Source organism: Lutra lutra, chromosome 2 (genome assembly GCF_902655055.1).
Source record: "Lutra lutra chromosome 2, mLutLut1.2, whole genome shotgun sequence".
Lineage (NCBI taxonomy): Eukaryota > Metazoa > Chordata > Mammalia > Carnivora > Mustelidae > Lutra > Lutra lutra.
In genome coordinates this window covers 100621063-100644455 of record NC_062279.1, presented here as the reverse complement: position 1 = coordinate 100644455, position 23393 = coordinate 100621063, and the positions used below count along the sequence as shown (strand labels likewise).

The 23393-nt window shown below is 38.0% G+C and overlaps 1 protein-coding gene across 9 annotated transcripts; it reads left to right on the top strand.

Annotated features, from left to right (window-relative positions):
- The first annotated feature begins 1066 nt into the window (after window positions 1-1066).
- Window positions 1067-21432, top strand: LOC125093203 (alcohol dehydrogenase E chain). Of its 9 annotated transcripts, XM_047718049.1 has the most exons (12): window positions 1067-1329; window positions 2155-2287; window positions 5989-6285; window positions 7181-7249; window positions 11291-11392; window positions 11882-12020; window positions 13717-13804; window positions 13901-14120; window positions 14756-15016; window positions 17038-17173; window positions 17773-17911; window positions 21108-21432. In XM_047718049.1, the coding sequence occupies exons 4-12, from the start codon at window positions 7232-7234 to the stop codon at window positions 21130-21132; spliced, it is 1128 nt and encodes a 375-aa protein (XP_047574005.1). In that variant the 5' UTR covers window positions 1067-1329; window positions 2155-2287; window positions 5989-6285; window positions 7181-7231; the 3' UTR covers window positions 21133-21432. The 9 variants fall into 9 exon arrangements, with proteins under 9 accessions (XP_047574005.1, XP_047574004.1, XP_047574006.1 ...); XM_047718048.1 differs by lacking the exon at window positions 2155-2287; XM_047718050.1 differs by lacking the exon at window positions 5989-6285.
- The last annotated feature ends 1961 nt before the right edge of the window (window positions 21433-23393 follow it).

Here is a 23393-nt window from a genome sequence, read left to right as displayed (position 1 = left end):
AGACTCCCCACTGAGCAGGGAGCCCAACACCATGCTGGACCCTATAACCCTGAGATCATGACCTGAGCTGAAACTGAGAGTCAGATTCTTAACCAACTGAGCCACCCAGGTGCCCCTGAAGTAAGTGCAAATGTAAACCACACTAAAATAACACTATAACCAATACACTGGCTAAAATTTAAAAGACTGACAGTCTCAAGTGTTGATGGGGATGCAGAACAATGAGAATTTACATGCAGGGCCTGTGGGAGTGTAAAATGGCAGAGTGGCCATTTTTCATAAAATTCAATATCCACCTACCACATGACCTGCAGATCTACTCCTCAAGATTTATTAAAAAGAAATGAAAACATATGTCCACAAGAGAACTTGTCCACAAGTGTTCCTAGTGGTTATTTTCCTACTGTCCCAAACTGCAACAACTGAAATGTCCATCTCCCGGTAAATGGATAAACAAATTGTGGTAAATCCATGCTATGGACACAGTCTAACAATAACAAGGAATAAACTACTGATACCCACAAGATACTTACATCTCAAAAACTGCAGAGGTTAAACACAAAAGAGGGTGTACTGGCATGATTTTATTGATATGAAATGGTAGAATAGACAAAGCAATCTATATTAACAAAAAGCGCAACAGTGGTTGCCTGGCGCTGGGTATATGTGGGTGGATTGACTGCAAAGAAGCCCAAGAGGAACTTTGGGGGGTGATGGAAATGTTCCATATCTTGTTTGTGGTGGATTTAGAGGTCTATTAATTGGTCAAAACTTATTGAGTATACACAGCATGCGTGCATTTTTCTGTGTGTAAAGTTGACATCAATCAAGTTAATTTTAAAAATAAATAACTAAACTGCTCAAAGGGGCCCAGAACCCTCAGGCCTGATAATTGCCTACTGCTTAAGTCATAATCTTTGGAATGTCCCTGTAGGAGAAGACACCATGTGTCTTATAAATAACCCATGAACTCCTCTAAACCCTTCCTGCTATTTTTATTTGAGCATGGAGGGGAGGGGCAGGGGGTGGTGCCTTGGAATTCTCTTTTATAAAGGAATATACTGCACTCCAGCCTTTCTTTTAGAGTCTACTTTACCAAGGTCTGAATTTAGACTCAGGAGAAAAACTTATTCCTAAAGTTGTTTTTTTAGCATTCTTCCCTTCTCTTCTCTGCAACTTAGATTCCAGACAAAGCATTTCACGAAGATACTTACTTTTAACATTAAAGTAAACAATATTAGCTCTGTTTTGAGACTACAGTGATCTACTTTAAGACAACTAGAGCCTGCCAAGATTACCACAATTCCTCCACAATTCCTGGATTTCCAGGTGAGTAGGAAATCAGAAACATCAGGCTTACATAAGAATGATCTTGCTTTTTCTCTGATTTGCCTTCATTGAAAAGAAAATTTCTTATGTTTGTTGACATGGTAAATGCCTTAAAAAGCTTACCTGGACAATCTTTCACACAGCTGTGCAAACCAGGATTTTTTTTTTTTTTAATTTCCACTTAGCATGCAGTTTACACCAATAAGCAAGTTCTTTCTCTGTTGTTTATGCTAGCAGCACACAGAATGTCTTCTGGATTTAAGTCAGAGAAAAAAAGAAAAACACCCAACTCCACATTTATGACCATTAAACTCTACAAATACCAATTTGATTAAAGCTATAGTATAACTATTGCACTTTTCATTCTTTCTCATTTCAATAATTCTATCTGTTCTTATGCAATGGCCCATTTCCAGGTTCTTATAAGTTTTATACAAATGAAACTTCAGTGCAGTCACTGCTTTCAGATCTTTCAATGGCTACTTGATTAAGGTTTTGTTCTACTCATTTCCTAACAAAATTAAATATTTAAGTATTATGTAATTATTGAATACAGACTTTGATTCATTCTAACTCAGCTTCTGAGAGTAATTTTCTTATGAGTCTGTCAAATTTTTTAAATCACATTAGCCTTTTCTTTTTTTAACCCTAGACCAGCTTATATATTATTCATAAAGTAGTAAAGGTTAGCTAACTGATACTTTGTACTACTCTTTATAGTTAATTGTCACAATATCACTGAAATAGATCCCAACTACCAGAACTACGTGGCAAACAGTTAACAAGTTCTAACTCTTGAAACTCTGAGATTTGTTCTCTTCCCAGCAAGCCTTTTGGAGCTGACTAAATCTAGGTCCCATCCAGGGTGTCCACTAGCCTCTGTTCAGGCTCACACGGAAGGAGAAGCAGGGTAATCCCATAATTAACCACATGAACTCCACACTTCTGAAAGCAAGGGGTAAGCTATTATAATCATTCTGGGATAACAGTCAATGTCTCTGGCACACTGAGATGTGTTATTATCAAGCTGTCACTGTTCAAGCTGTAGCAGAGGTCTGAACTGGACCATGAACTTATCAGTCATCCTAGAAATATTATCTACAATTTCTCAGGAGACTAACAGGCATGGTAACCAAAAAAAAAAAAAAAAAAAAAAAAAAAAAAAAAAAAAAAAAGAATCAGGTCTCCTGTTTCCATGAATATAAGATGTATAAATTCAGAGGTGACAATTTGGGGGCAAGCCAGCCTAAGTAGAAACTCTTAATCTTAGAAATCAAATTTTTCATTGCCGGCACCCTGCTGCTCATCGCCCCAGGCTTCAATTCCACCTGCAACTGAAAATGAGGCATCAGTGCTAGGCTTTGGAAACCCTATGCCACCTGTGCCTTCATGTAAGAAGAGGTTTGAAGCTGGAGGGAGCACAAATACGAAGAGATGGAAAAAGGAAAAAGGGGCCGGGGAGAGAAAGAGAGTAGTGTGTCAACATATTCACTATATGAATAAGAGGAGTTCCAGAATGAATGAAAGAACAGAGAAGGCAGGGTGGGAGAGGGAAGGAAGGAGTGAGTATGAATAAAACAGTTTAGGTAAATTTTCTCAAACTGAAAAGTTAATCCTCATTTTGTTTAAAACCACTGCATGCCAGAAAGACAGCATGCTCCTTTAGTCTGACCCAGAACAGATCACTGTAAAACTGTAATGAGAAGGAGGAGGAAGAAAGGAGCTGGGAAGGAAAGGGTGGAGTGTGAGACCACAAGACGGGGAATGTGGCAGCTGCCAGAAACTAGAAAAAGCAAGGAATGGAGTCTCTCTTCGAACCTCTGCTGACACTTGATTTTAACCCAGTGATAGTGACTTCAAATCTTGGGCCTCCAGAACCAGGGGAAAATAAAACTCCACTGTGTTAAGCCTCCCGGTTTGTGAACATTTGTTACAGCAGCCACTGGAATTCAATACCACAGGTTGCCCCAGGGGCCGAGCACACCCAGGCCATTCTGGAGCAAGTCAAAGCTCCAGGTGGGATTTCTCTACAAGACAAAATGGCAGGGGGCGGGGAATGCTTGATGGCATCTATTTGTCTTAAGTGGTGAATTAGAGACATTTTGGGCATTGAATTTGTTGTAAGTATAAAAACAAAACCAAGCTAGGGTTTTTTTTTTAATTCGTCAATAATATTTATTTTTTTAATTTTATTTTATTTTATTTTCAGTGTTCCAAGATTCATTATTTATGCACCACACCCAGTGCTCCATGCAATACATGCCCTCCGTAATACCCACCACCAGACTCACCCAACCCCTTCCCGACTCCCCTCCAAAGCCCTCAGTTTGTTTCTCAGAGTCCACAGTCTCTCATGGTTCATCTCCCCCTCCCAAGTGCCCCCAACTCACTTCTCCTCTCCAACTCCCAATGTCCTCCATGTTACGCCTTATGCTCCACAAGTAAGTGAAACCATAGGACAATTGACTCTCTCTGCTTGACTTATTTCACTCAGCACAATCTCCTCCAGTCCCACCCATGTTGACACAAAAGTTGGGTATTCATCTTCTGATGGAGGCATAATGCTCCATTGTATAAATGAACCGTATCTTCTTTATCCATTTGTCTTTTGAAGGGCATCTTGGTTTTTTCCAGTTTGGTGACTGTGGCCATTGCTGCTATGAACACTGGGGTACATATGGCCCTTCTTTTCACTACATCTGTATCTTTGGGGAAAATACCCAGTAATGCAATTGCAGGGTCATAGGGTAGCTCTATTTTTAATTTCTTTTTTTAAAGATTTTATTTATTTATTTGACAGACAGAGGTCACAAGCAGGCAGAGAGGCAGGCAGAGAGAGAGGGGGGGAAGCAAGCTCCCCACTGAGCAGAGAGCCCGATGCGGGGCTCGATCCCAGGACTCTGGGATCATGACCTGAGCCGAAGGCAGAGGCTCTAACCCACTGAGCCACACAGGTGCCCCTATTTTTAATTTCTTAATGAATCTCCACACTGTTATCCAAAGTGGCTGCACCAACTTGCATTCCCACCAATAGTGTAAAAGGGTTCTGCTTTCTCCACATCCTCTCCCAACATTTGTTGTTTCTTGCTTTGTCAATTTTTGTCATTCTAACTGATGTAAGGTGGTATTGATGACATTTTAGAATATAAGTGAGGTTCGGTAGGGTGAGGTCCAGGGCCAATGACCAAGAAAGAATTCTTGAAACATCTTCAGTGCAAAATAGTGGTTTATTAAAGCATGGGGACAGGACCCACAGGCAGAAGAGCTGCTGCTCCAGGGCTGTGAGGAGTGGTCCATTATATACTTGCAAGTGGGAGGGAGTCAGGGATGGTGTAAGTCTCTAAGGAATTTTGGAAGCAAGGTTTCCAGGACCTTGAGGGGCTGCTATTGTTGGGGAAAAGGTTATTCATTACTGGTAATAAAACTTTTGTCCTGAGACCCTTTAAATCAGTGGGCCATATGCTTGGGGATGATTGTCAACACTATCTTGGAGGGTTTAGAGATAAAGGAAGTTTCCAAAGAAATTGTTAAAGTAGATTTACAGGATCCTGGTTGGGCATAGGGGTCGGTCAGGCTAGGATAGCCCTTTGCCCTTAGCGAAGCCTTAAGGTGGAGAATCCCTAGAGGAATCACTCTGCCTGTTTCAAGGGCTTGTCAGTGGGTAAGGAAATTTAATAATTTTTCTTTTGCTTCTGTTTCCTACATTAGTATCTCAATGTGGTTTTTTATTTGAATCTCCCTGGTGGCTAATGATGAAGAACATTTTTTCATGTGTCTGTCAGCCATAAAACCAAGCTAGTTTAGAAAAAAATTAATCCTAGGGGAAAGCAGAATTGCTTAGGTAAAGGGAGAAAACAAAAACAAAAAACACTGTAAACTACACAGCTCACCCGTAAGCAGCATTCACATAGTCTTAATAATACAAATTATTCTGTTACTCCTTTGAGAAGCAGAAGAGAAGTAGAGTATTTTTGTGGTAATGACAGTCTCAAATTTTCATCCTCCAAAATGTGAAGTTAATAGACATGCACAAAGAAAAACCAAGTTAAGAATATAGGGATACTACTTAAGAGATGTGGAAATAAAAAACAATATAGTAAGTTTCAAAAGTTGAAAGCTGTGGCTGCTAGGGAGGAATAAATGTAGGAAGAAGTAGGAGGGTCAATACTGCTGCTTCTCTTAAGAGGTTGTTTCTTTTTTCCTTTTTAATTATTTTTATTAACATATAATATATTATTTGCTTCAAAGGTACAGTTATATGAATCATCAGTCTTACACAATTCACAGCACTCACCATAGCACATACCCTCCCCAATGTCCATCACCCAGCCACCCCATCCCTCTCCCCCCAACCCCAGCAACCCTCAGTTTGTTTTGTGAGATTAAGAGTCTCTTATGAGATTTTGTAGAAAAAAATTTTTGCCTACATATAGGCATGTATAATTTTGGCAAAAATGAAAACAAAAAATCAAAAACTAGAAAAATGATGAAGACAAAAGAGTTGGTCATATTCTAGGACTCATAGAATACAAAATAAATGGGAATTCTAAAACAAATTTCATAGCCTTACGCAAATAGGTTGTTGTGGCTGATCATCACATTTTCAGTGACTTTATCATATCAGGATTCAAAAGGTACTATATTTTGAACCCCTTGCAGGTGCTCCAGAAAACTGCTGGAAGGCACATGGACAGTGTGCAAAACATTGCAGATGAGGCCTATATTCAATCTGTAATGGAAAAGAGCAACTGGGCCTTGTTAGTCATCTCTCCACTTCTCTGTTGATGATTCTGGATCTTTTCCTTTCTTCTCAACCTCCTTAAACATACTCATTCCAGTGCTTTCTGTCAGCAAACTGCGACCATTACAAAGACATCAACTCTGCGTAAATACTTTGTTTACTTGAGAATGCACTTCCAGGAGGACTCTTGGTGAGAAGAACTGTCTTAGTTTCAAGTAAGGGAAATAGAAAACGATTTCAAACAAAGGGGATTTAATACAGAAAACTGGTGGCACCATTGCTGGAAAGCTGAAAGATCACAAAAGGCATGTTAAGGCCACAAAGAACATTAAGAACATTCAGCCCCTGGAGTGCTTGGAGAACAAGAAGAAAGTGGTAATAAGGTAGTTACCACTGAAACCTTAGCGAGTAGCTAATATGCATCCAAGTTTGTCCTATTTCAGGCTCTCTTTTAAGCGCTTTAAAAGGATGATCTGTTTTCCTCAGACAACTCCTTGAGGAGGTTAGTCATCCTCATTTTATAGATAACAAAACTGAGACCAAAGACACTTAAATAAAAAATCCAAGTGCACATAGCTGGTAGGGTTAAGGTCTGCCTGGGGTGCCTGGGTGGTCCAGTTGGTTAAGCGTCTGCCTTCAGCTCAGGTCATGCTCGCATTGGGCTCCTTGCTCAGCAGGGAGCCTGCTTCCCCCTCTGCCTGCTTGTGCTTTCTCTCTCTCTCTCTCTGACAAATAAATAAATAAAATCTTTAAAGATTAAAAAAAAAAGAAGAAGTTGGACATTAGTGCAGGCAATGAGAAAACAGAACTCTGAACACCCTATGTGGGATTGAGAGAGAAAAAATATAGAATCCAGGAAAAAGAGGGAGATTAAAATTTATATGTAGGGAAATATTTAACCTAATGAAATCAAGATATTAATTGAAGTTGGCATATTGCAAAAAAAAGTCAGTGTGTGAACGCTGGCTCAGTGATGTTTTCTTTCTGATTTGAGTTGGCTGGAGAATAAACTGAGGAGATTGGCTTAAAAACCTCAGATCATGTGGGTGCAACGGGTTGTTACTGAAGCAAACAATCTGTGTAATGTATCAACTTTATGTACTCAAGCAGAAAACAGTATAAGGATTCACCAGTCTCCTGCCTTGAAGAGAAAACGGAACCATGAGCACAGTAGGAAAAGTAAGCAAAAAAACTTTTTTTTTCCTTTCAGAAATATATTCTTATTATACAATACACAAAGAGATAGTATTAATGAATAATTTAAAATTCACATGAAAATTATAAATAATATGTACTTAGGGGCACCTGGGTGGCTCAGTTGGTTAAGCGACTGCCTTCCTTCAGCTCCGGTCGTCATCCTGGATGCTGGGATCGAATCCCGCATCCGGCTCCCTGCTCGGGAGTCCGCTTCTCCCGCTGACCTCTCTCCTCTCGTGTTCTCTCTCTTTCTCAAATAAATGGATAAAATCATTAAAAAATTAAAAAAAAAATAATATGTACTGAAATACATCAACATTATGTGCTTCATTCAATATGCTATTCTACTACACTACAATGAAAATAGGCTATTCCTCTGTTAAGAGTACTTTATAGACTGTGACAAAACTGGGACATATTTCTTATAAATTATTTTGAAATATAACTTATAGTACACTTATAGTTGGTGAGTTTCAAAACACTTTTTTTCCAAAAAATTTAGCTCTTTGTACACCTGAGTGTCCTGTCTGAATTCAATTTTAAATGCTATGCAATGGCAATTTAATGTTTCCTACAGCATTTGCTGTAACTTGTGGAAGACACATGAGAAAACTAAAAGTGCCTTCATAAAATCATGCAAAATACCTGTTTATACATTGTCTCCCCATCTGTTCAATTAAAAGGAAAAATATTTTTTTAAATTGTCTTGTTAATAATTGGCTTATGCAAAGCTTCATGTAAAAACCAGTGGAGGGTTTTTTTTTTCTGTTGTATTGGGTGATCTCTAAATTTAATTTCTATTTCTTAAAAAAAAAAATCTTTATCAAGAATGAATAGCATCTGTACCTAATAGTCTTGACTTCCTATATTAATGTGCAGTAGATATGGCCAATCACTAATAATTCACAAATCTAAAATTCTGTGTTCTTAATCAAGAAGTTATCTTTATATTAAGAAACCATAATTTAAATATGTTATTTTTTGTAATCATATTTTTAGGAACACAGGAAAGTTAAATCTGACAAAAGGTCTATGACAGGAATTTGGTTCAGAGAATTTTATCCTTTGAAGCTTCCTATGAAATCTCTTACAAAAGGCATATTGATTTCAAAGCATTAGAATCATCAAGGTTAAGCAAGCCAATATCAGCATGCAAATTCTGAATTAAAAGGGTCTTATTGGGACGCCTGGGTGGCTCAGTGGGTTAAAGCCTCTGCCTTCGGCTCGGGTCATGATCCCAGGGTCCTGGGATCGAGCCCCACATCAGGCTCTCTGCTCTGTGGGGAGCCTGCTTCCTCCTCTCTCTCTGCCTGCCTCTCTGCCTACTTGTGATCTCTGTCAAATAAATAAATAAAATAATTTTTAAAAAATTAAATAAATAAATAAATAAATAAAAGGGTCCGATTGTGGCATAATCCAGGAAATTTCCATAGAAATCCTATGGAATAATGTCTTTTCCGTTTTTTGTTTGTTTGTTTGTTTGTTTTTACAAAAAAATAGTAAGAGTGACACAGTTTGAATCACTTATTAGCACCAGAACACAGATAACCGATTCCAAGTCTTCCATGGATTCGCATCTGTTTGTTCAATGTGCTCACAGGGGCAGAGAAACACGCAAGTGGTTGTGCAACATAAACAATTCATGTTGTTTAACTGATCAATTGCAAAAGCCTGTGCAGCTGTTTCCAGGATAGGTGTTATGCTAGAAGTGGACCCCACCCACAGTATGTTATCTTGCTAAGAGAAATTAAAGATTCAGAGGTTTCTACACACACTGTGATACAACACTCCTGTTGTATCAGTAAGATCTGCTGAAAATCACACAGGCCACCAGCTGTCAGTTTTCTCATTGCAACTCTCTTTATTTTCATTCATTACTAGTTACCCTTTACAATGGCATTAGGTTTCAAATGAAGAATAGTTAGGAAAAAGGAAAGTTAAATATGCCAAAACTCAGCTTAAAAGAAGGAGGTCAGAGAGCAAAAGCGTAAACCAAATGTATTAATGAAAACAATCCTCTCCCTTTGGATGCAACATCAATCACTTTTAGCTTTGTGCAAAACCATTTAGGTTTATCCTTCCTGCATTCTATTGTCCTCAAATGCTAAAAGCCAGTAATATCTATTTTATAAGGTGGTTGTGAGAACTTAATAAATCAATACTGCAAAACACTTAGGATAGTGCCTGGCACATAGAAATAATTCAATAAACATTAGTCACTGCTATTACTACTGTTGCTGCTACTACTATTTAACCTTTGTTAATCTTTCACTACCATGGGGTAGCAAACAAGTAAAATTGGATGATTCTTTTTTAAGTTGGATTCTCTGGACAGCCAGCTTTGTGACTTTTGGGAAAATTATTCAATTAATTACTGAGTCAATTGAGCTCAATCTTTTTAGTTGTAAAATAAGACCAAAAATTCAATAATACTGCCGTGGTAGCATTATTGTGAGGTTTACAGATCAAGCATGTAATTCACCCAGAACAGAACCCTATAATTAGGACCTATCTATCATTAGTGTGTTATTTCCAAGAGCTTTCACATTTTTTGTGGCATTGACTATGGTCAATGCAAAAGCCATGCAAAGTGGAAGGATTTGACATATAAATAATGAAAATGAATTGTCAGAAGGATAAATTTCTATTGAAGATTTTTTTTATCATATTTGCAATTACATCAATTCTTTCTGGGAAAAACTCCCTTACCTGTATAAGCTTTGCAACAATGAAGACAAGTTGTTTTTTGTTGTTGTTTCTTTGTTTTGTTTTGTTTGTTTGTTTGTTTGTTTGTTTGTTTTTTTAAGAGAAGGAACACAAGCAAGTGGAGTGGGAAGAGGGAGAAGCAGGCCTCCCACTGAGCGGGGAACCCGATGCGGGACTCCATTTCAGGACCCTGGGATCTCAGGACCCTGGGATCATGATCTGAGCCAAAGGCAGACACTCAACGACTGAGCCACCTGGGAGCCCCAAGACAAGTTTTATATTACATTCCCAAGCACTAAAAACATGTTTTCACCTTTTTATTTTTAAGAACTTCCATGAGTCGCCTGTGCAAGCTAGAAATTCAAGCACACCATTCTCCCATTTTTAAATATATATGTGCAAATTTGGGTGGGTGTGAGTGGGTGTGTACAGCTATAACCTCGGCAATTTTTGTTGCAAATCTAATATGGAAGGAATTTCTACACATACATTTGATGAAAAAGACAGGACTACCAAAGCTGTTAAATGAGTGATGCAAACAAGTAGCATACACAAACAGTAGGGAAAACAAAGTCAAAAGAAGAGAACAGCCAAATAGAGAAAAAGAAGGCATTGTGGGCAGAGAGGCAAATGTGCAAATGAAATCATAAAGTTAGATCGTTTGGGTTTCAGCAGAGAATTGAGCAAGAAAGCAATAGATTTCATGTGAATAGCACTACACCTGTCAGTGAAATTATTTCGATTCAGAACTTCATGCACTAGTCAACAGTTGTGGATAAATAACCAATTTAAGAACCACATTAAAAAATATGAGGAAGAAACATCCCTTGGAGAAGAAAAACCAACATACAGAGGCCTAAAAGAATATATTCCCTTCTGGGGCGCCTGGGTGGCTCAGTGGGTTAAGCTGCTGCCTTCGGCTCAGGTCATGATCTCAGGGTCCTGGGATTGAGCCCCGCATCGGGCTCTCTGCTCAGCAGGGAGCCTGCTTCCTTCTCTCTCTCTGCCTGCCTCTCTGCCTGCTTGTGATCTCTCTCTGTCAAATAAATAAATAAAATCTTAAAAAAAAAAAATATTCCCTTTTATCGCAATATCTCATTATAGTTAATTCTGTTTCTCTTTCCTTATGTTATTGCTTTGCCTGTTGTTTAAAAAGGTATTTTTATTCTCTTTGTAAATCAGAGGTCCTTCATTTCTATGGAACCCTTGTTAGTTTCTAGACATGGGGATAGATGTTGCACATAACAAAATGAAAGTCACTCTCCTTGACTTTAAGAGGGGGGAAAAACTGGTATCATCTTTCTGTTCAACTTCCAGGTAATCAAATGCAAAGCAGCTGTGCTATGGGAGATAAAGAAACCCTTTTCCATAGAGGAGGTCGAGGTCGCACCACCTAAGGCCCATGAAGTTCGTATTAAGGTGAAACATTTTTCCATTTCTATTTAGTTTTAGGTTTAAAAATTTCAGAAAATGGTAAAATTGGAAATAAGCAAAAATCCATTAAAAGGCACTTTTTATATGGTGATCCAAGCAGTGGAATTACATTTATTGTCAAGGAAAGATGTACATACAAATCATCAAATTTTTAAGAAGGAACCAAGGAGTATATACAGTATAATCCTAATAAAAAAAAAAAGAACTTATGCGTTTGTACAGGAAAAAAGCACAAAGGGATATACATCAAGATTTTGAAATCAATTAGCATTAGATGGTAGAACTTAAGTGACAATTTTCTTAGTGTTAACCTGAAATTTCTACTTCTATAAAAAAGGATATATTCTTGTATATTAAATAAGACTTAAATATTTCAGAAACAACTATTTTATGGACTATTCCAAATTGTTTGATGAGGAAAAGGAAAGGGTCCTAATCTTTTCTAAATCTAAATATCCTCCCTTTATTGTGTAGATGGTGGCCTCAGGAATCTGTCGTTCTGATGATCACGTGGCTAGTGGAGCGCTTGTCACACCTCTCCCTATAATCTTGGGCCATGAGGCAGCTGGCATTGTGGAAAGCATTGGAGAAGGAGTGACTACAGTAAAACCAGGTACAGAATTCTCACTTAAGGAATGTGTCTCAGTTCAGGACCCCAAGATCATCCAGCCTGGAAAGACCTTACAGAAGGTCATGGCAGAGCTGGGACTAGAACATAGGTCTCCTCCTTTCTTTCCTCCCTGTCTGACTCAGACATGTCTGCATTCATGCACTCATAAGTTCTCTCATTTAGCAAGTGCCTTGTGAGTACCTACTAGATGTCAGACACCAGGTTAGATCCCAGGGACACATCAGAATTGAAAAAGATGCAGTGCCTGCCAAAGTTAGAGTTCATAAACAAATAATTTCCATTTTACTGTTGCTGAGTATTGTCTTCTGTCAGGTCCAAAAAGAATGACAAATGAGGCAAAATAAGAAAAATTAAGACTATGTCCTGATCCTCCAAATCAGTGTATGGAAACTGTTCCATGCTGATTTCACAGGATGGGGGCCATGAGTCTACGATTAAATCAACATGATCTCCTCTTAGATGGGAAGAGGAGCCCATTCACTGATTTCCTCTTCCAGTATGGCCTCCCATCTTGAACATGAAATGAATGAGACAGTCTAGATGGAAGGGAAGGAAGTATACCCAGCAGAAAACATCCTGCCATAAACAATATCTGTTTTAGTACCTTTAAAGTAGTTAAATATGATTGGTGACAAAGTACTACTTTATCTTTAATATTTATTTTATCCTATAGGATATCCTATCCTAATAGTTTAACAATTTATGGGTGAATACATAGAAAATTTCCATGCCATCATCTCCATATAAAATTTATGTATTAAATGTTATGACCTAACCACTTTTCTGGGTCTTGTGGATAGGTTGCTTAGGTGATTAAAAATAAAAATTCTGTCTAATTCTAAAAAATCACTTTAACAGTAAATGTGGCCTCCCCCTTACCAAATACTTAATTGACCTATCAACAGAAAATAATAAAATAAATCATCTGGTTTGAATTTCAGCTCTTAATCTTTCCTTTAGTTAGAAATAAATTAATAATAAATAACACACTTACTTTTTACCCCTGTTCCTTCTACCAAAGCAGAAAAAATAATTTACCAATTCGGTTGCCAGATACAAACATTTGAAAGTCAGTTTTTTTCCTCAAAGAGCATGCCTAACTCATTGTTGAGGTCTACAGAGGGATTTGGTGAATTCTTTTTGTTCCATTTTTGTTAGTTTTCCTTTAAAAAACAAAACAAAACCCTAAATGCATAGTCACTCTGAAAAGCCAAGAAATGGTTGCTAAAATATGCATTTTTACTTCATCCCAAACTATTAAAACTACTGAGGTCTACCAGGCATCTAATGGAACGATGGCAGCCTGCTCACAGCTGAAAGTTGTATTTACAGTTACAGTGAGAATATTTAAGGTTTAATTATCAAGGGTTTATGAGATGGTATGTATAAAATCCCCAAGAGAAAAGGCACCCAATGAAAGAGAACTATTAACACAGGAGAAGTAGTCCTTTAAATCCACATTGTTTCCTATATTCGCATTTCCTCTTTGGGAATCTTCAGGCACATACAAACCCAGGCCATTAAGGGTGCTGGCAGGGAGGGACCAGTGACATGGTGGTGACTAAACTCTATTTCTTGGAGATTTTCCACACCTCTAATACATACACATTAGCTTCCAGTTCTTACTCCCTTAATTCCTGAGTAGAAATTTAAGAAGAATGTGTTTTGTACCTTCCAGGTGACAAAGTCATTCCACTCTTCATGCCCCAGTGTGGAAAATGCAATGTTTGTAAACACCCGCAAGGCAACTTCTGCTTGAAAAATGAGTAAGTTTCTGATACTCTCCTTACACAGCCAATGGATTTGTGCATCGGTTATGTCCCTGTCTCATGCCCTCTGTGTCTATGTGTTGTACTGGCCAGTCTGAGCAAGCCTCGGGGGTTCATGAAGGATGGAACTACCAGGTTCATCTGCAGAGGAAAGCCCATCCACCATTTCATCAGCACCAGCACCTTCTCCCAGTACACAGTGGTGGATGAGACTGCAGTGGCCAAGGTCGATGCAGCCTCACCATTGGAGAAAGTCTGTCTCATTGGCTGTGGATTTTCTACTGGATATGGGTCTGCAGTCAACGTTGCCAAGGTAGGAATGACAATGAGTGATAAAATTGGTTATACTCAGACTATTAGGAACTAAAAGGAGAGCCATTTCTCACAGTAATCAGAGATCACTCTTCATAGATTTGCTGGTAGCTTTCTGCCTTGTTACCACAATAACATTGATATACTCTACAAAATTTAGGTTATCAGTTATGAGCACAAAAATGGCCTCGGAAGGAATTGAGGAGCATTTCCTAGAGAATTCATCTGTTTACCACAGACAAAAAAGCTATTGATGCTTAGTTAGGCAAAAGTAAAGTTGTAATTTTCACAATTATTATTACAATTATTCTTCTCTACTTGTTCTTTATGTGATCACTAAATTTTAGAGCTGGGAGCTCATTTAGTAATTTACTGTATTGCTAGCACCAACATGCATCAGGTGGAGTAGGTTCTGCAAGCTTCTGAGGCAGCAGATGTCAATGAGATGAAGGGGTTGCCTCTGAGGAACATCTAGCCCACGGATCCTCTACTCCCAGAATTAAGACCAGCAGTAGATTCCAAAGCCTTATCTGGCACACCTCCAATCCAAGAGTCAGCAACCCACCCGCTCTGTGGATCCCTGAAAGGGAAGTAATGAAGCTTCAATAATGCATTTGGCATTTTCTGTAAATACAGGTCACCCAGGGCTCCACCTGTGCGGTGTTTGGCCTTGGAGGAGTCGGCCTGTCTGTGATCATAGGCTGCAAAGCAGCAGGAGCAGCCAGGATCATTGGGGTGGACATCAACAAAGACAAATTTGCAAAGGCCAAAGAGGTGGGTGCCACTGAGTGCATCAGCCCTCAGGACTACAGGGAACCCATCCAGGACGTGCTGAAGGAAATGAGTGGTGGCGGTGTGGATTTTTCATTTGAAGTCATCGGGCGGCTTGACACCATGGTATGTAACAGGAAATGCCCTGAGATATCGGTCTCTACATTCCAGGGTGTACTTTTAGGCAGCGGAATATAAATATTATATACAAATAATATGTTTAAAACTATGAATGGTGGTTTTCTATCCCCTGTTGGTTACCTGGGATATTCAATTTATTACTATGAGAAATCTTTAATTCCATCAGCTAAGCAAATCTGTCTCAGTAGTTCCCCTTTAGAGAAGGAAGGGGGTCTTTTTTTTTTTAATTAAGCCATTACAAATTTACTTTGTTAATTTTTAGTAAAAAATTTCAAATTCAAGTAAATATTGATAATATAAATTCTATTTTCAGACTGCTAAGTTTGACTTTTCCCCACATTCTTAACAAAAATGGTTTAACAATTTTTTATGTTTTAATAAGTTTTTATTTCTTTTCATATATCATACTTGGGCCAGAAGAGATAATGGTCAATTTTAGACCAGTATCATTTTATTAATAGAAAATATTGCATTTTACCATTTACCACACTGCCCCATTTTGCCACAGCAGACAGCACAGTGCCTGGCACAGAGTTAGCACCCAATATCTATGTGTTGGGCTGAATGCTTTAGAAAGTCAAAATATTTTTTCCACCAAAAAAATTTAAGAGATACATATCGCATAGCATGGTTTATAAATTACATGAGATAACACATGTAAAATACCTAGCACAGTGTTACCTGTCAGATGATAAGCTCCATAAACAGTAGCTAGTATTATTGACATGCAATACTGTTTCTTTTTTTTTTTTTAAGATTTTATTTATTTATTTGACAGAGAGAGAGAGAGCACAAGCAGGAGGAGCAGAGGGGGGAGTGAGAAGCAGACTCCCTGCTGAGCAGGGAGCCCAATGTGGGACTCGATCTCAGTACCTGGGATCATGACCTGAGCCAAAGGCAGATGCATAACCATCTGAGCCACCCAGGTGCCCTGCAATACTGTTTCTGATCTTGCAGTGTTTCCATCACCGTTGGAATATACAAAACGCTACTTTCAAATAATTATAAATATCATCAATTGCAATGAGGAACACATCTCCAGTTATAGTCCACCTAACCAGAATTCTCTAGCATCCTACTGAAACAGTCTCCAGAAGCCAACAAATCCACCTTTTGAGGTTCTCCAGTAAATCCCAGGAGTGCTGTAATAGGGAGCACTGCCCTAAGAGTTAAGCTCTTTGTAGCCTTGACTTGGGACAATATGCCAACTTCAGAGGACAGAAGTTCCAAGGGAATCCAACTTTATTCAGGGTGGTAGCATTTCTTCTTATGCCTTTTTTCTGTTGTTTTCTCTCTCTTTTATTCTGTGAAATTGGATTGTTACTTCATGTGAAGATACCAAATACCCAACAGCCACATCTTCTGAGGTTACCTGGTCTCATATACATCATATTCCGAAATCAAAGGATGAATCCTTATGTATTGCTGGGGCAGGGAGGTCCTCAACAATTCTCTTACAATGGAATATGTTTAAAAACTTGACTGGAGGGGCTAGTCTTTCTTGTGAAGTTCCAGGAGACCATCAAGTGGATAAGAGACCAATTTTGATGATGTAATTGACCTTATATCTTGTTTGCCATCAAAACACATAGTTCAAAGTACTGCATTCAAAATATTGACTTGATAAATAAATGAAAAATAACTTAATCAACTCACAGACTGCCTGAGAGCCATGTGATGACAAAACAATAATTTTACTTGAGGACTCAGACTTTATATAGATATGTTTGTAATGATGTTTGCCTCCATTATTTTATAAGGAAGAATTATGCATGCACAAATTATTCATCCACTGGTCTCACTAAAAAAAAAGATTTTCTGGACATTTCCTAAAATAATCACAGCACGATTCTAGGCACAATGGGGAATAAAGAAACAAAAGACATTATCTCTTCCCCGAACACACTCACAATCTAATTAAATCAGTATTGCATGATACCATGCATCATGAGTGAGAACTATCAGAAAATTCACTTTAATGATGCTAAATACTAATTTTATTCCAGGTGGCTGCCTTGTCCTGCTGTCAGGAGTCCTATGGTGTAAGCGTCATTGTAGGAGTACCTCCTAATTCACAAAATCTCTCTATGAACCCCATGTTGTTATTGACCGGACGTACCTGGAAAGGAGCAATTTTTGGTGGTATGTAGTTAGGCTTGATGGCTGAATTCTTATTAACCTCAGGAGTTCTTCCCTTTTACAAGTGACAAAACCGGGTTTTAAAAAGCAACATGGTTAAAAATAAATTAAAATTCCTTTATAAGCTATAGGCTCTAAATCAACTAGATTTATGAATCTGATGCACACAGAAGGTTCAAAGACACAATTTTTGGTGTTCCCATAAGTTAACTAGAATCTTCCAGTACCCTTCTTTTATACCCATGATGGCACAAGGCACTGAAATACCTCACAGGACCCAGGAAATCCATAGCAGTCATTCACGTGTGCTCTCATCACCTAAAATTAGGCTAAATTTTCTCCTTGATTTTGGGAATAAGCACCTACGGTATAATTTCACTATGGAGAGCTAATAATTAAGAACCCCAGTTTATCCAGGTGGATTAAAAAAATAACATGGCAAATTGATATTGAAATACTATCTCTTTTTAGCCTCAGTAATAGTAGTCTGTGGGACATAGCACTTTCTATAAACTTTCCTCTTAAATCTGCTTGGAAAGTCTCCTCTCCATTTCTCCTCTTACCCATAGCTGAAACTTAGGATGATGTCGTTTTCTTTTCAGGCTTTAAGAGTAAAGATTCTGTCCCCAAACTTGTGGCTGATTTTATGGCTAAGAAGTTTCCACTGGATCCATTAATAACCCATGTTTTACCTTTTGAAAAAATAAATGAAGGATTTGGCCTGCTTCGCTCTGGAAAGAGGTAGATACTAAATTTCTTTTTATGGTGGGTATGGGCCAATAGAGAAAAAAGGTGAAAGAATGAAAAAATACTGGAGTTCCTTGTTTCTCTATTCGTAGTTCAGTCTTTGGATATAAACAACAATTAAGATTGTATTGTGAGAAACTAAAACAATTGCTTTCTTACTTCCTTTTCTACTGAAACCAAATTATTTTGGTTACAGTGACTCTGAATAATCAGAGCCACTCAGGTTTACTTACTAAAGAAGAGTCACCCTTGCAAGGAAAAGAATCAGTCACACAGTCTTAACTATAACTTGAAGTCACTGCAGCCTCTGCCTGGCCACCTAAAAAGGTTGACCTTTAATGGCTACAAATAAATTTAAATTAGATTAAGGGCCTATTTAATTATGGAAGCAGGTAGAACTACCTTGATATTTTTTTCTAAACAGATATCACTAATTTTTTCATTAAAAGACACCAGTTTTTTTTTTTTTTTTCAGTTTACAAAGAACTTTTCACAACTAAAAATTATAGGCATACCTTAGAGGTATGGTGGGCTTGTCTCCAGACCACTGCAATAAAGCACATATGCAGTAAAGTGAGTCAAAGGAAGTTTTTGCTTTCCCAGTGCTTATAAAAGTTACTTTTACACTGTACTGTAGTCTAGTAAGTGCGCAATAGCAGTATGTCTGCAAACAGTGGACATACCTTCGTTAAAAGATATTGTGTTGCTAAAAAATGCTAATCATCATCTGACCTTTCAGCCAGTTGTAATCTTTTTGCTGGTGGAGGGTCGTACCTCAGTGTCATTGGCTGCTGACTGATCGGGGTAGGGATTGCTGAAGTTTGCGGCGACTGTGGCAATTTCTTAAAATAAGACTGCAATAAAGTTTGATTCTTCCTTTCACTAGAACACTTAGAGACCACTGCAGTGTTATTAATTGGCCTAATTCAATATTGTTGTGTCTTGGGTGATAGTCCCAGGAAATAGAGGGAGATGGGAATGGCCAGGAGCAGTCAGAATACACACAATACTCATGGATTAAGTTCATCATCTTCTATGGGCGTATTCATGATAGCCCCCAAACAATTACATAATACATAACAATTACCTAAAAACATCGAAGATCACTGATCACAGGTTACCAGAACAAATATAACAACAATGAGAAAGTTTGACATATTGTAAGAATTACCCCAATGTGACATAGAGACAGGAAGTGAGCAAACGCTGTTGGGAAAAGTAGTAACGGGAGACTTGCTCAACACAGTCACCACAAACCTTCAATTTGTAAAGAACGCAGCATCTGCAAGGAGAAAGAGTGAGGGATGCCTGTGTTGTAAAGGGGAATGCTCTTTTAAAGGCTGAAGTCTTACATTTTCTTCCAAGATTAGGAAAAAGCCGATTTCCATTTCCTACCTCTAACATTTAACTATAATAACCACCTAAGAAGAATTCTGTCGTCTGCATTTATACATGAGGTATAACTTGAACTAGGCAGTTATAGCTAACTCCCACCTTCTAGTTGCATTGCCCATAACTTTTTCTGCTATCACACACTTCTCATGAGTTTTTCAACTTTAAATAAATTTCTTCAGCACCCACACACATAACATACTGGGCAGTCTGACAAGTCTTATTGAGAAAGGAGAGCAGCAGATTTCATCCTTTCTGGAAAGTAATTTGGTTAATTTGTATCAGAAACCTTTAAAAAAAACTTAGATTCTTAGTCCCAGCAATTCCATTTCTGGGAAACTATTCTACAGAAATAATCAGAGATACAAACATACATCTATTTAAGCACACTCATCTATTATCTATATTATCAAAACTTGGAAACATACTAAAGGCCAACATTAAGGGGATGGTTAAATAAATTCCAACAATGTACTAGAAATCAATGAAGCCATTAAAAAGAAGTTATTTCATGAAATTTGGAAATTCTCATATTGTAATTTTAAGTTACAGAATTGAGAATACAAACATATACAGGATGACCCCAAGTTTTCAATATGAGCAGTAAAAAATTGACATACTCTAAAAAAAAGTTGATCAAAATTCAAGAAAATATTAGCACTGATTATCTGTGAATATGAGATTACAAGTAATTTTTATTTTCTTCCTCACACTATCTTTGTTTCTAAAATTATATATATTTCCCTTATTAAATATAAGAATATATATATGTATGTATTAAAGGCACAAAGACCATCTTTTTCTAAAAGTATATATCCATCAGAAGATAGATTTTAGGGGCGCCTGGGTGGCTCAGTGGGTTAAGCCGCTGCCTTTGGCTCAGGTCATGATCCCAGGTCCTGGGTTCGAGCCCCGCATCGGGCTTTCTGCTAAGCAGGGAGTCTGCTTCCTCCTCTCTCTCTCTGCCTGCCTCTGCCTCTCTCTCTACCTTGTGATTTCTCTCTGTCAAATAAATAAATAAAAATCTTTAAAAAAAAAAAAAAGAAGATTTTAGGAAGGACATGAGTTCCAGTGTAAGTATTACATTTCTAATCTCCACAAAAATGAAGTTTCTGAATACAAATCAACTTTATAATCTATTTTTAAGAATCCTTCAACATTTCTTTATCAAAGCTCTATGAAACCTTCAAGGTGGTCTTTATTACATTATGGTTCCTTCAGGCAAGTTATCTATCATTTTGTAATTTCTGCAACTTTATATTTAGGTTTAAATTCTCACACCCCACACTAGATATGTGACCTAGAACAAGTTATAAACCTCTCTCTCAGTGTTTTTAATCTCTAAAAAGGAAACATTATGACCGGCCTCCTAGCATGGTTGCTTCAGCTGAAGTTTAAGTGATAAAATATATGAAAAGCATTTACAGAATATGTGACAAACAGCAAGAATTTATTACACGCCATTATCCATTGTTGTTTTGCGTTATTATGCCAGATATCCATGCTCTCCAAAGTGATTTTTGGAGGATGTTCATATACAACGAAGCCTAAATGACAGTCCTACTCAGGATGTTATGATTGAGCTTAAGGCAGGAGAACACACAAGAGAGGACCAGCAAAAGCAGACCCACCGTACTACTTGACTTGACGTGAATGCACAGGAATGTGAACAAAGTAGAGGGAACCACAAAGAGCCTCTCACTGCGACAAGGCTGAATGTTCCTTGAACTCTCACATGGAAGAGGGTGGGTTATCTGAACAGTAAAACAACTAATATGTCTTTTATTTCCTGTTGCAGCATCCGCACCATCCTAACATTCTGAGACCATATGGATGGCTTCATTGCAGCAGGCTTTTGGCTCGTGAACCTTCTGGAATGAGCAGCCAAACAACATCACCAATTCTGTTCTTCAGAGATGCAGTCAACAAATCATGCATGAGAGCTATCCAAAAGTAACAAAAATTCATGTGAAATCCTTTTTCAAGCCAATGTTTAAAATTCAAGTGAGAGCTAGATGAATCATTAGCTGCATAGTTGAATCCAGTAAACTTTCCTTCTTAATCATTCTACTCATGTTGAATTATGGCATCTTTCCATTGAGTAAAGATAGGTATTTCTTTGACTTCTTGAGTTTCTTGTACCTGTGCCGCCCTTAGTCCCTGAAACCTAGGGGAGGAGGTCTTCATTATACTTTATTTATTTATTTTTTTTAAAGATTTTTAATTTATTTATTTATTTGACAGACAGAGATCACAAGCAGGCAGAGAGGCAGGCAGAGAGAGAGGAGGAAGCAGGCTCCCCGCTGAGCAGAGAGCCCGATGCGGGGCTCGATCCCAGGACCCTGAGATCATGACCTGAGCCGAAGGCAGCGGCTTAACCCACTGAGCCACCCAGGCGCCCCTTCATTATACTTTATATGGTACATAATAACCTCCAACATACATATGATGAGCTACTGTGCTTGAACTCTTCTATTTCTATTTCCACTGTCTATATTTTCCTTTTTATGAAATGTACCAAAGTCCTAAGGGAAACGCTATCGTCTGGGAAAGGATACACTTAGATTTAACAGTAGGGAAGGTCCAGAACCTCTATATTCAGGGAATTTCTTTTTTTTTTTTTTTTTTAAACTGAAGTGTAGGGGCACCTGGGTGGCTCTGTGGGTTAAAGCCTCTGCCTTCGGCTCAGGTCATGATCCCAGGGTCCTGGGATCGAGCCCCATGTCGGGCTCTCTGCTCCACGGGGAGCCTGCTTCCACCTCTCTCTCTCTGCCTGCCTCTCTGCCTACTTGTTATCTCTGTCAAATAAATAAATAAAATCTTAAAATAAATAAATAAACAAATAAGTAAATTGAAGTGTGGCTGACATACAATCTTATATTAGTTTCAGATGTATGATGTAGTGCTTCAACGTTTATGTACATTATGAAGCGATCACCACGATAAATTTAGCTACCATCAGGCACCATACAAAGTTGTTACCAATTATTAGCTATATTCTAAAAACGAGGAATTTTTTAGGGAAATGTCACATATTTTTATATGACAGAGGGAAGTACACTTGCTGCTTTTCATACTCTTCACAGTGAACATGCCATTATTCTTTAAAACAGAAGCAGTTTCATGCTACATGTGATAAATATGAGGTTCAAATATTAAATGTGAAAACTGAACTATTCCTGGAAACATATTCAAAAATCTGTAATTTTTTGGTACTTTATTGGCTACACAGTTAATTATTACAATTAACTAAAATGAGTCATACCGTCATTAAAAGGTAATACAGTGACTTGAAGTGTAGGGATCAGAAAGAAGCAGCTGTGGACCCAACATGTAAAATGGGGAACTAAGAGATGCACAAACATCCAAAGTGATAGATTTTTTTTTTAAGTAAACATACATGCATATACAGATGTGCATTTTCAATCTAGAAGTTTTCTAGTAACTATCATGTCTTAAATCTATAATCCTGGAATTAATGTTATTTTTTTGAATATGCAAGAGGCTGTGGTACTTACTCATTTGTCCACGCTTTCCCACTCTTGAGCGAAGATTTGCATATTAAGGTTTATTTCCAGATGTACTCTTTTAAGGGGTTTTGTCTCTCTCTAAAAGAGTTATCTGTTTCTGTGTCTACAGTTTGTTTGATTGTGGAAAGGACTTCAGACTGAGAGCAAGTGATCTAGCACCTACATAATGGTGACCTTCCCTAAGTCTCTCAACATTTCTGAGGCCGTTTCATCCATTGCTTCAAAGAATTACTCAAAACACAAGGCCCACGAAACCTTATTGTTTGTTTGTTTTAAAGTATAAAAGATTAATTTAGTGCCTTTGACACACTTTTGATTGTGGAGGATGTACAGTATCAGCACTGACAGATCACACAGATACAAAGAACTCTAGCTTATGACAATATTAAGGATTTATCCAATTCTGCAGAAGAGCTTCTTAAAGATGCTGTGAAGGCCTCAGAGCAGCATGCTTCAGCTAAGAGATTCTCCACAGACTGAAATGTCGAAGACCTAACACCTGTGTGTTGACTATTAACCAACGATGTGTTTCCTATTAACCAATGATCGCGCAT

What these genes read in the sequence shown, in the direction of transcription:
- LOC125093203 (XM_047718047.1), top strand. An exon ending in AGTGACTACAGTAAAACCAG is followed by an intron (nt 12,021 to 13,716) that starts GTACAGAATTCT and finishes TGTACCTTCCAG; the next exon opens with GTGACAAAGTCATTCCACTC. An exon ending in AACTTCTGCTTGAAAAATGA is followed by an intron (nt 13,805 to 13,900) that starts GTAAGTTTCTGA and finishes TGTACTGGCCAG; the next exon opens with TCTGAGCAAGCCTCGGGGGT.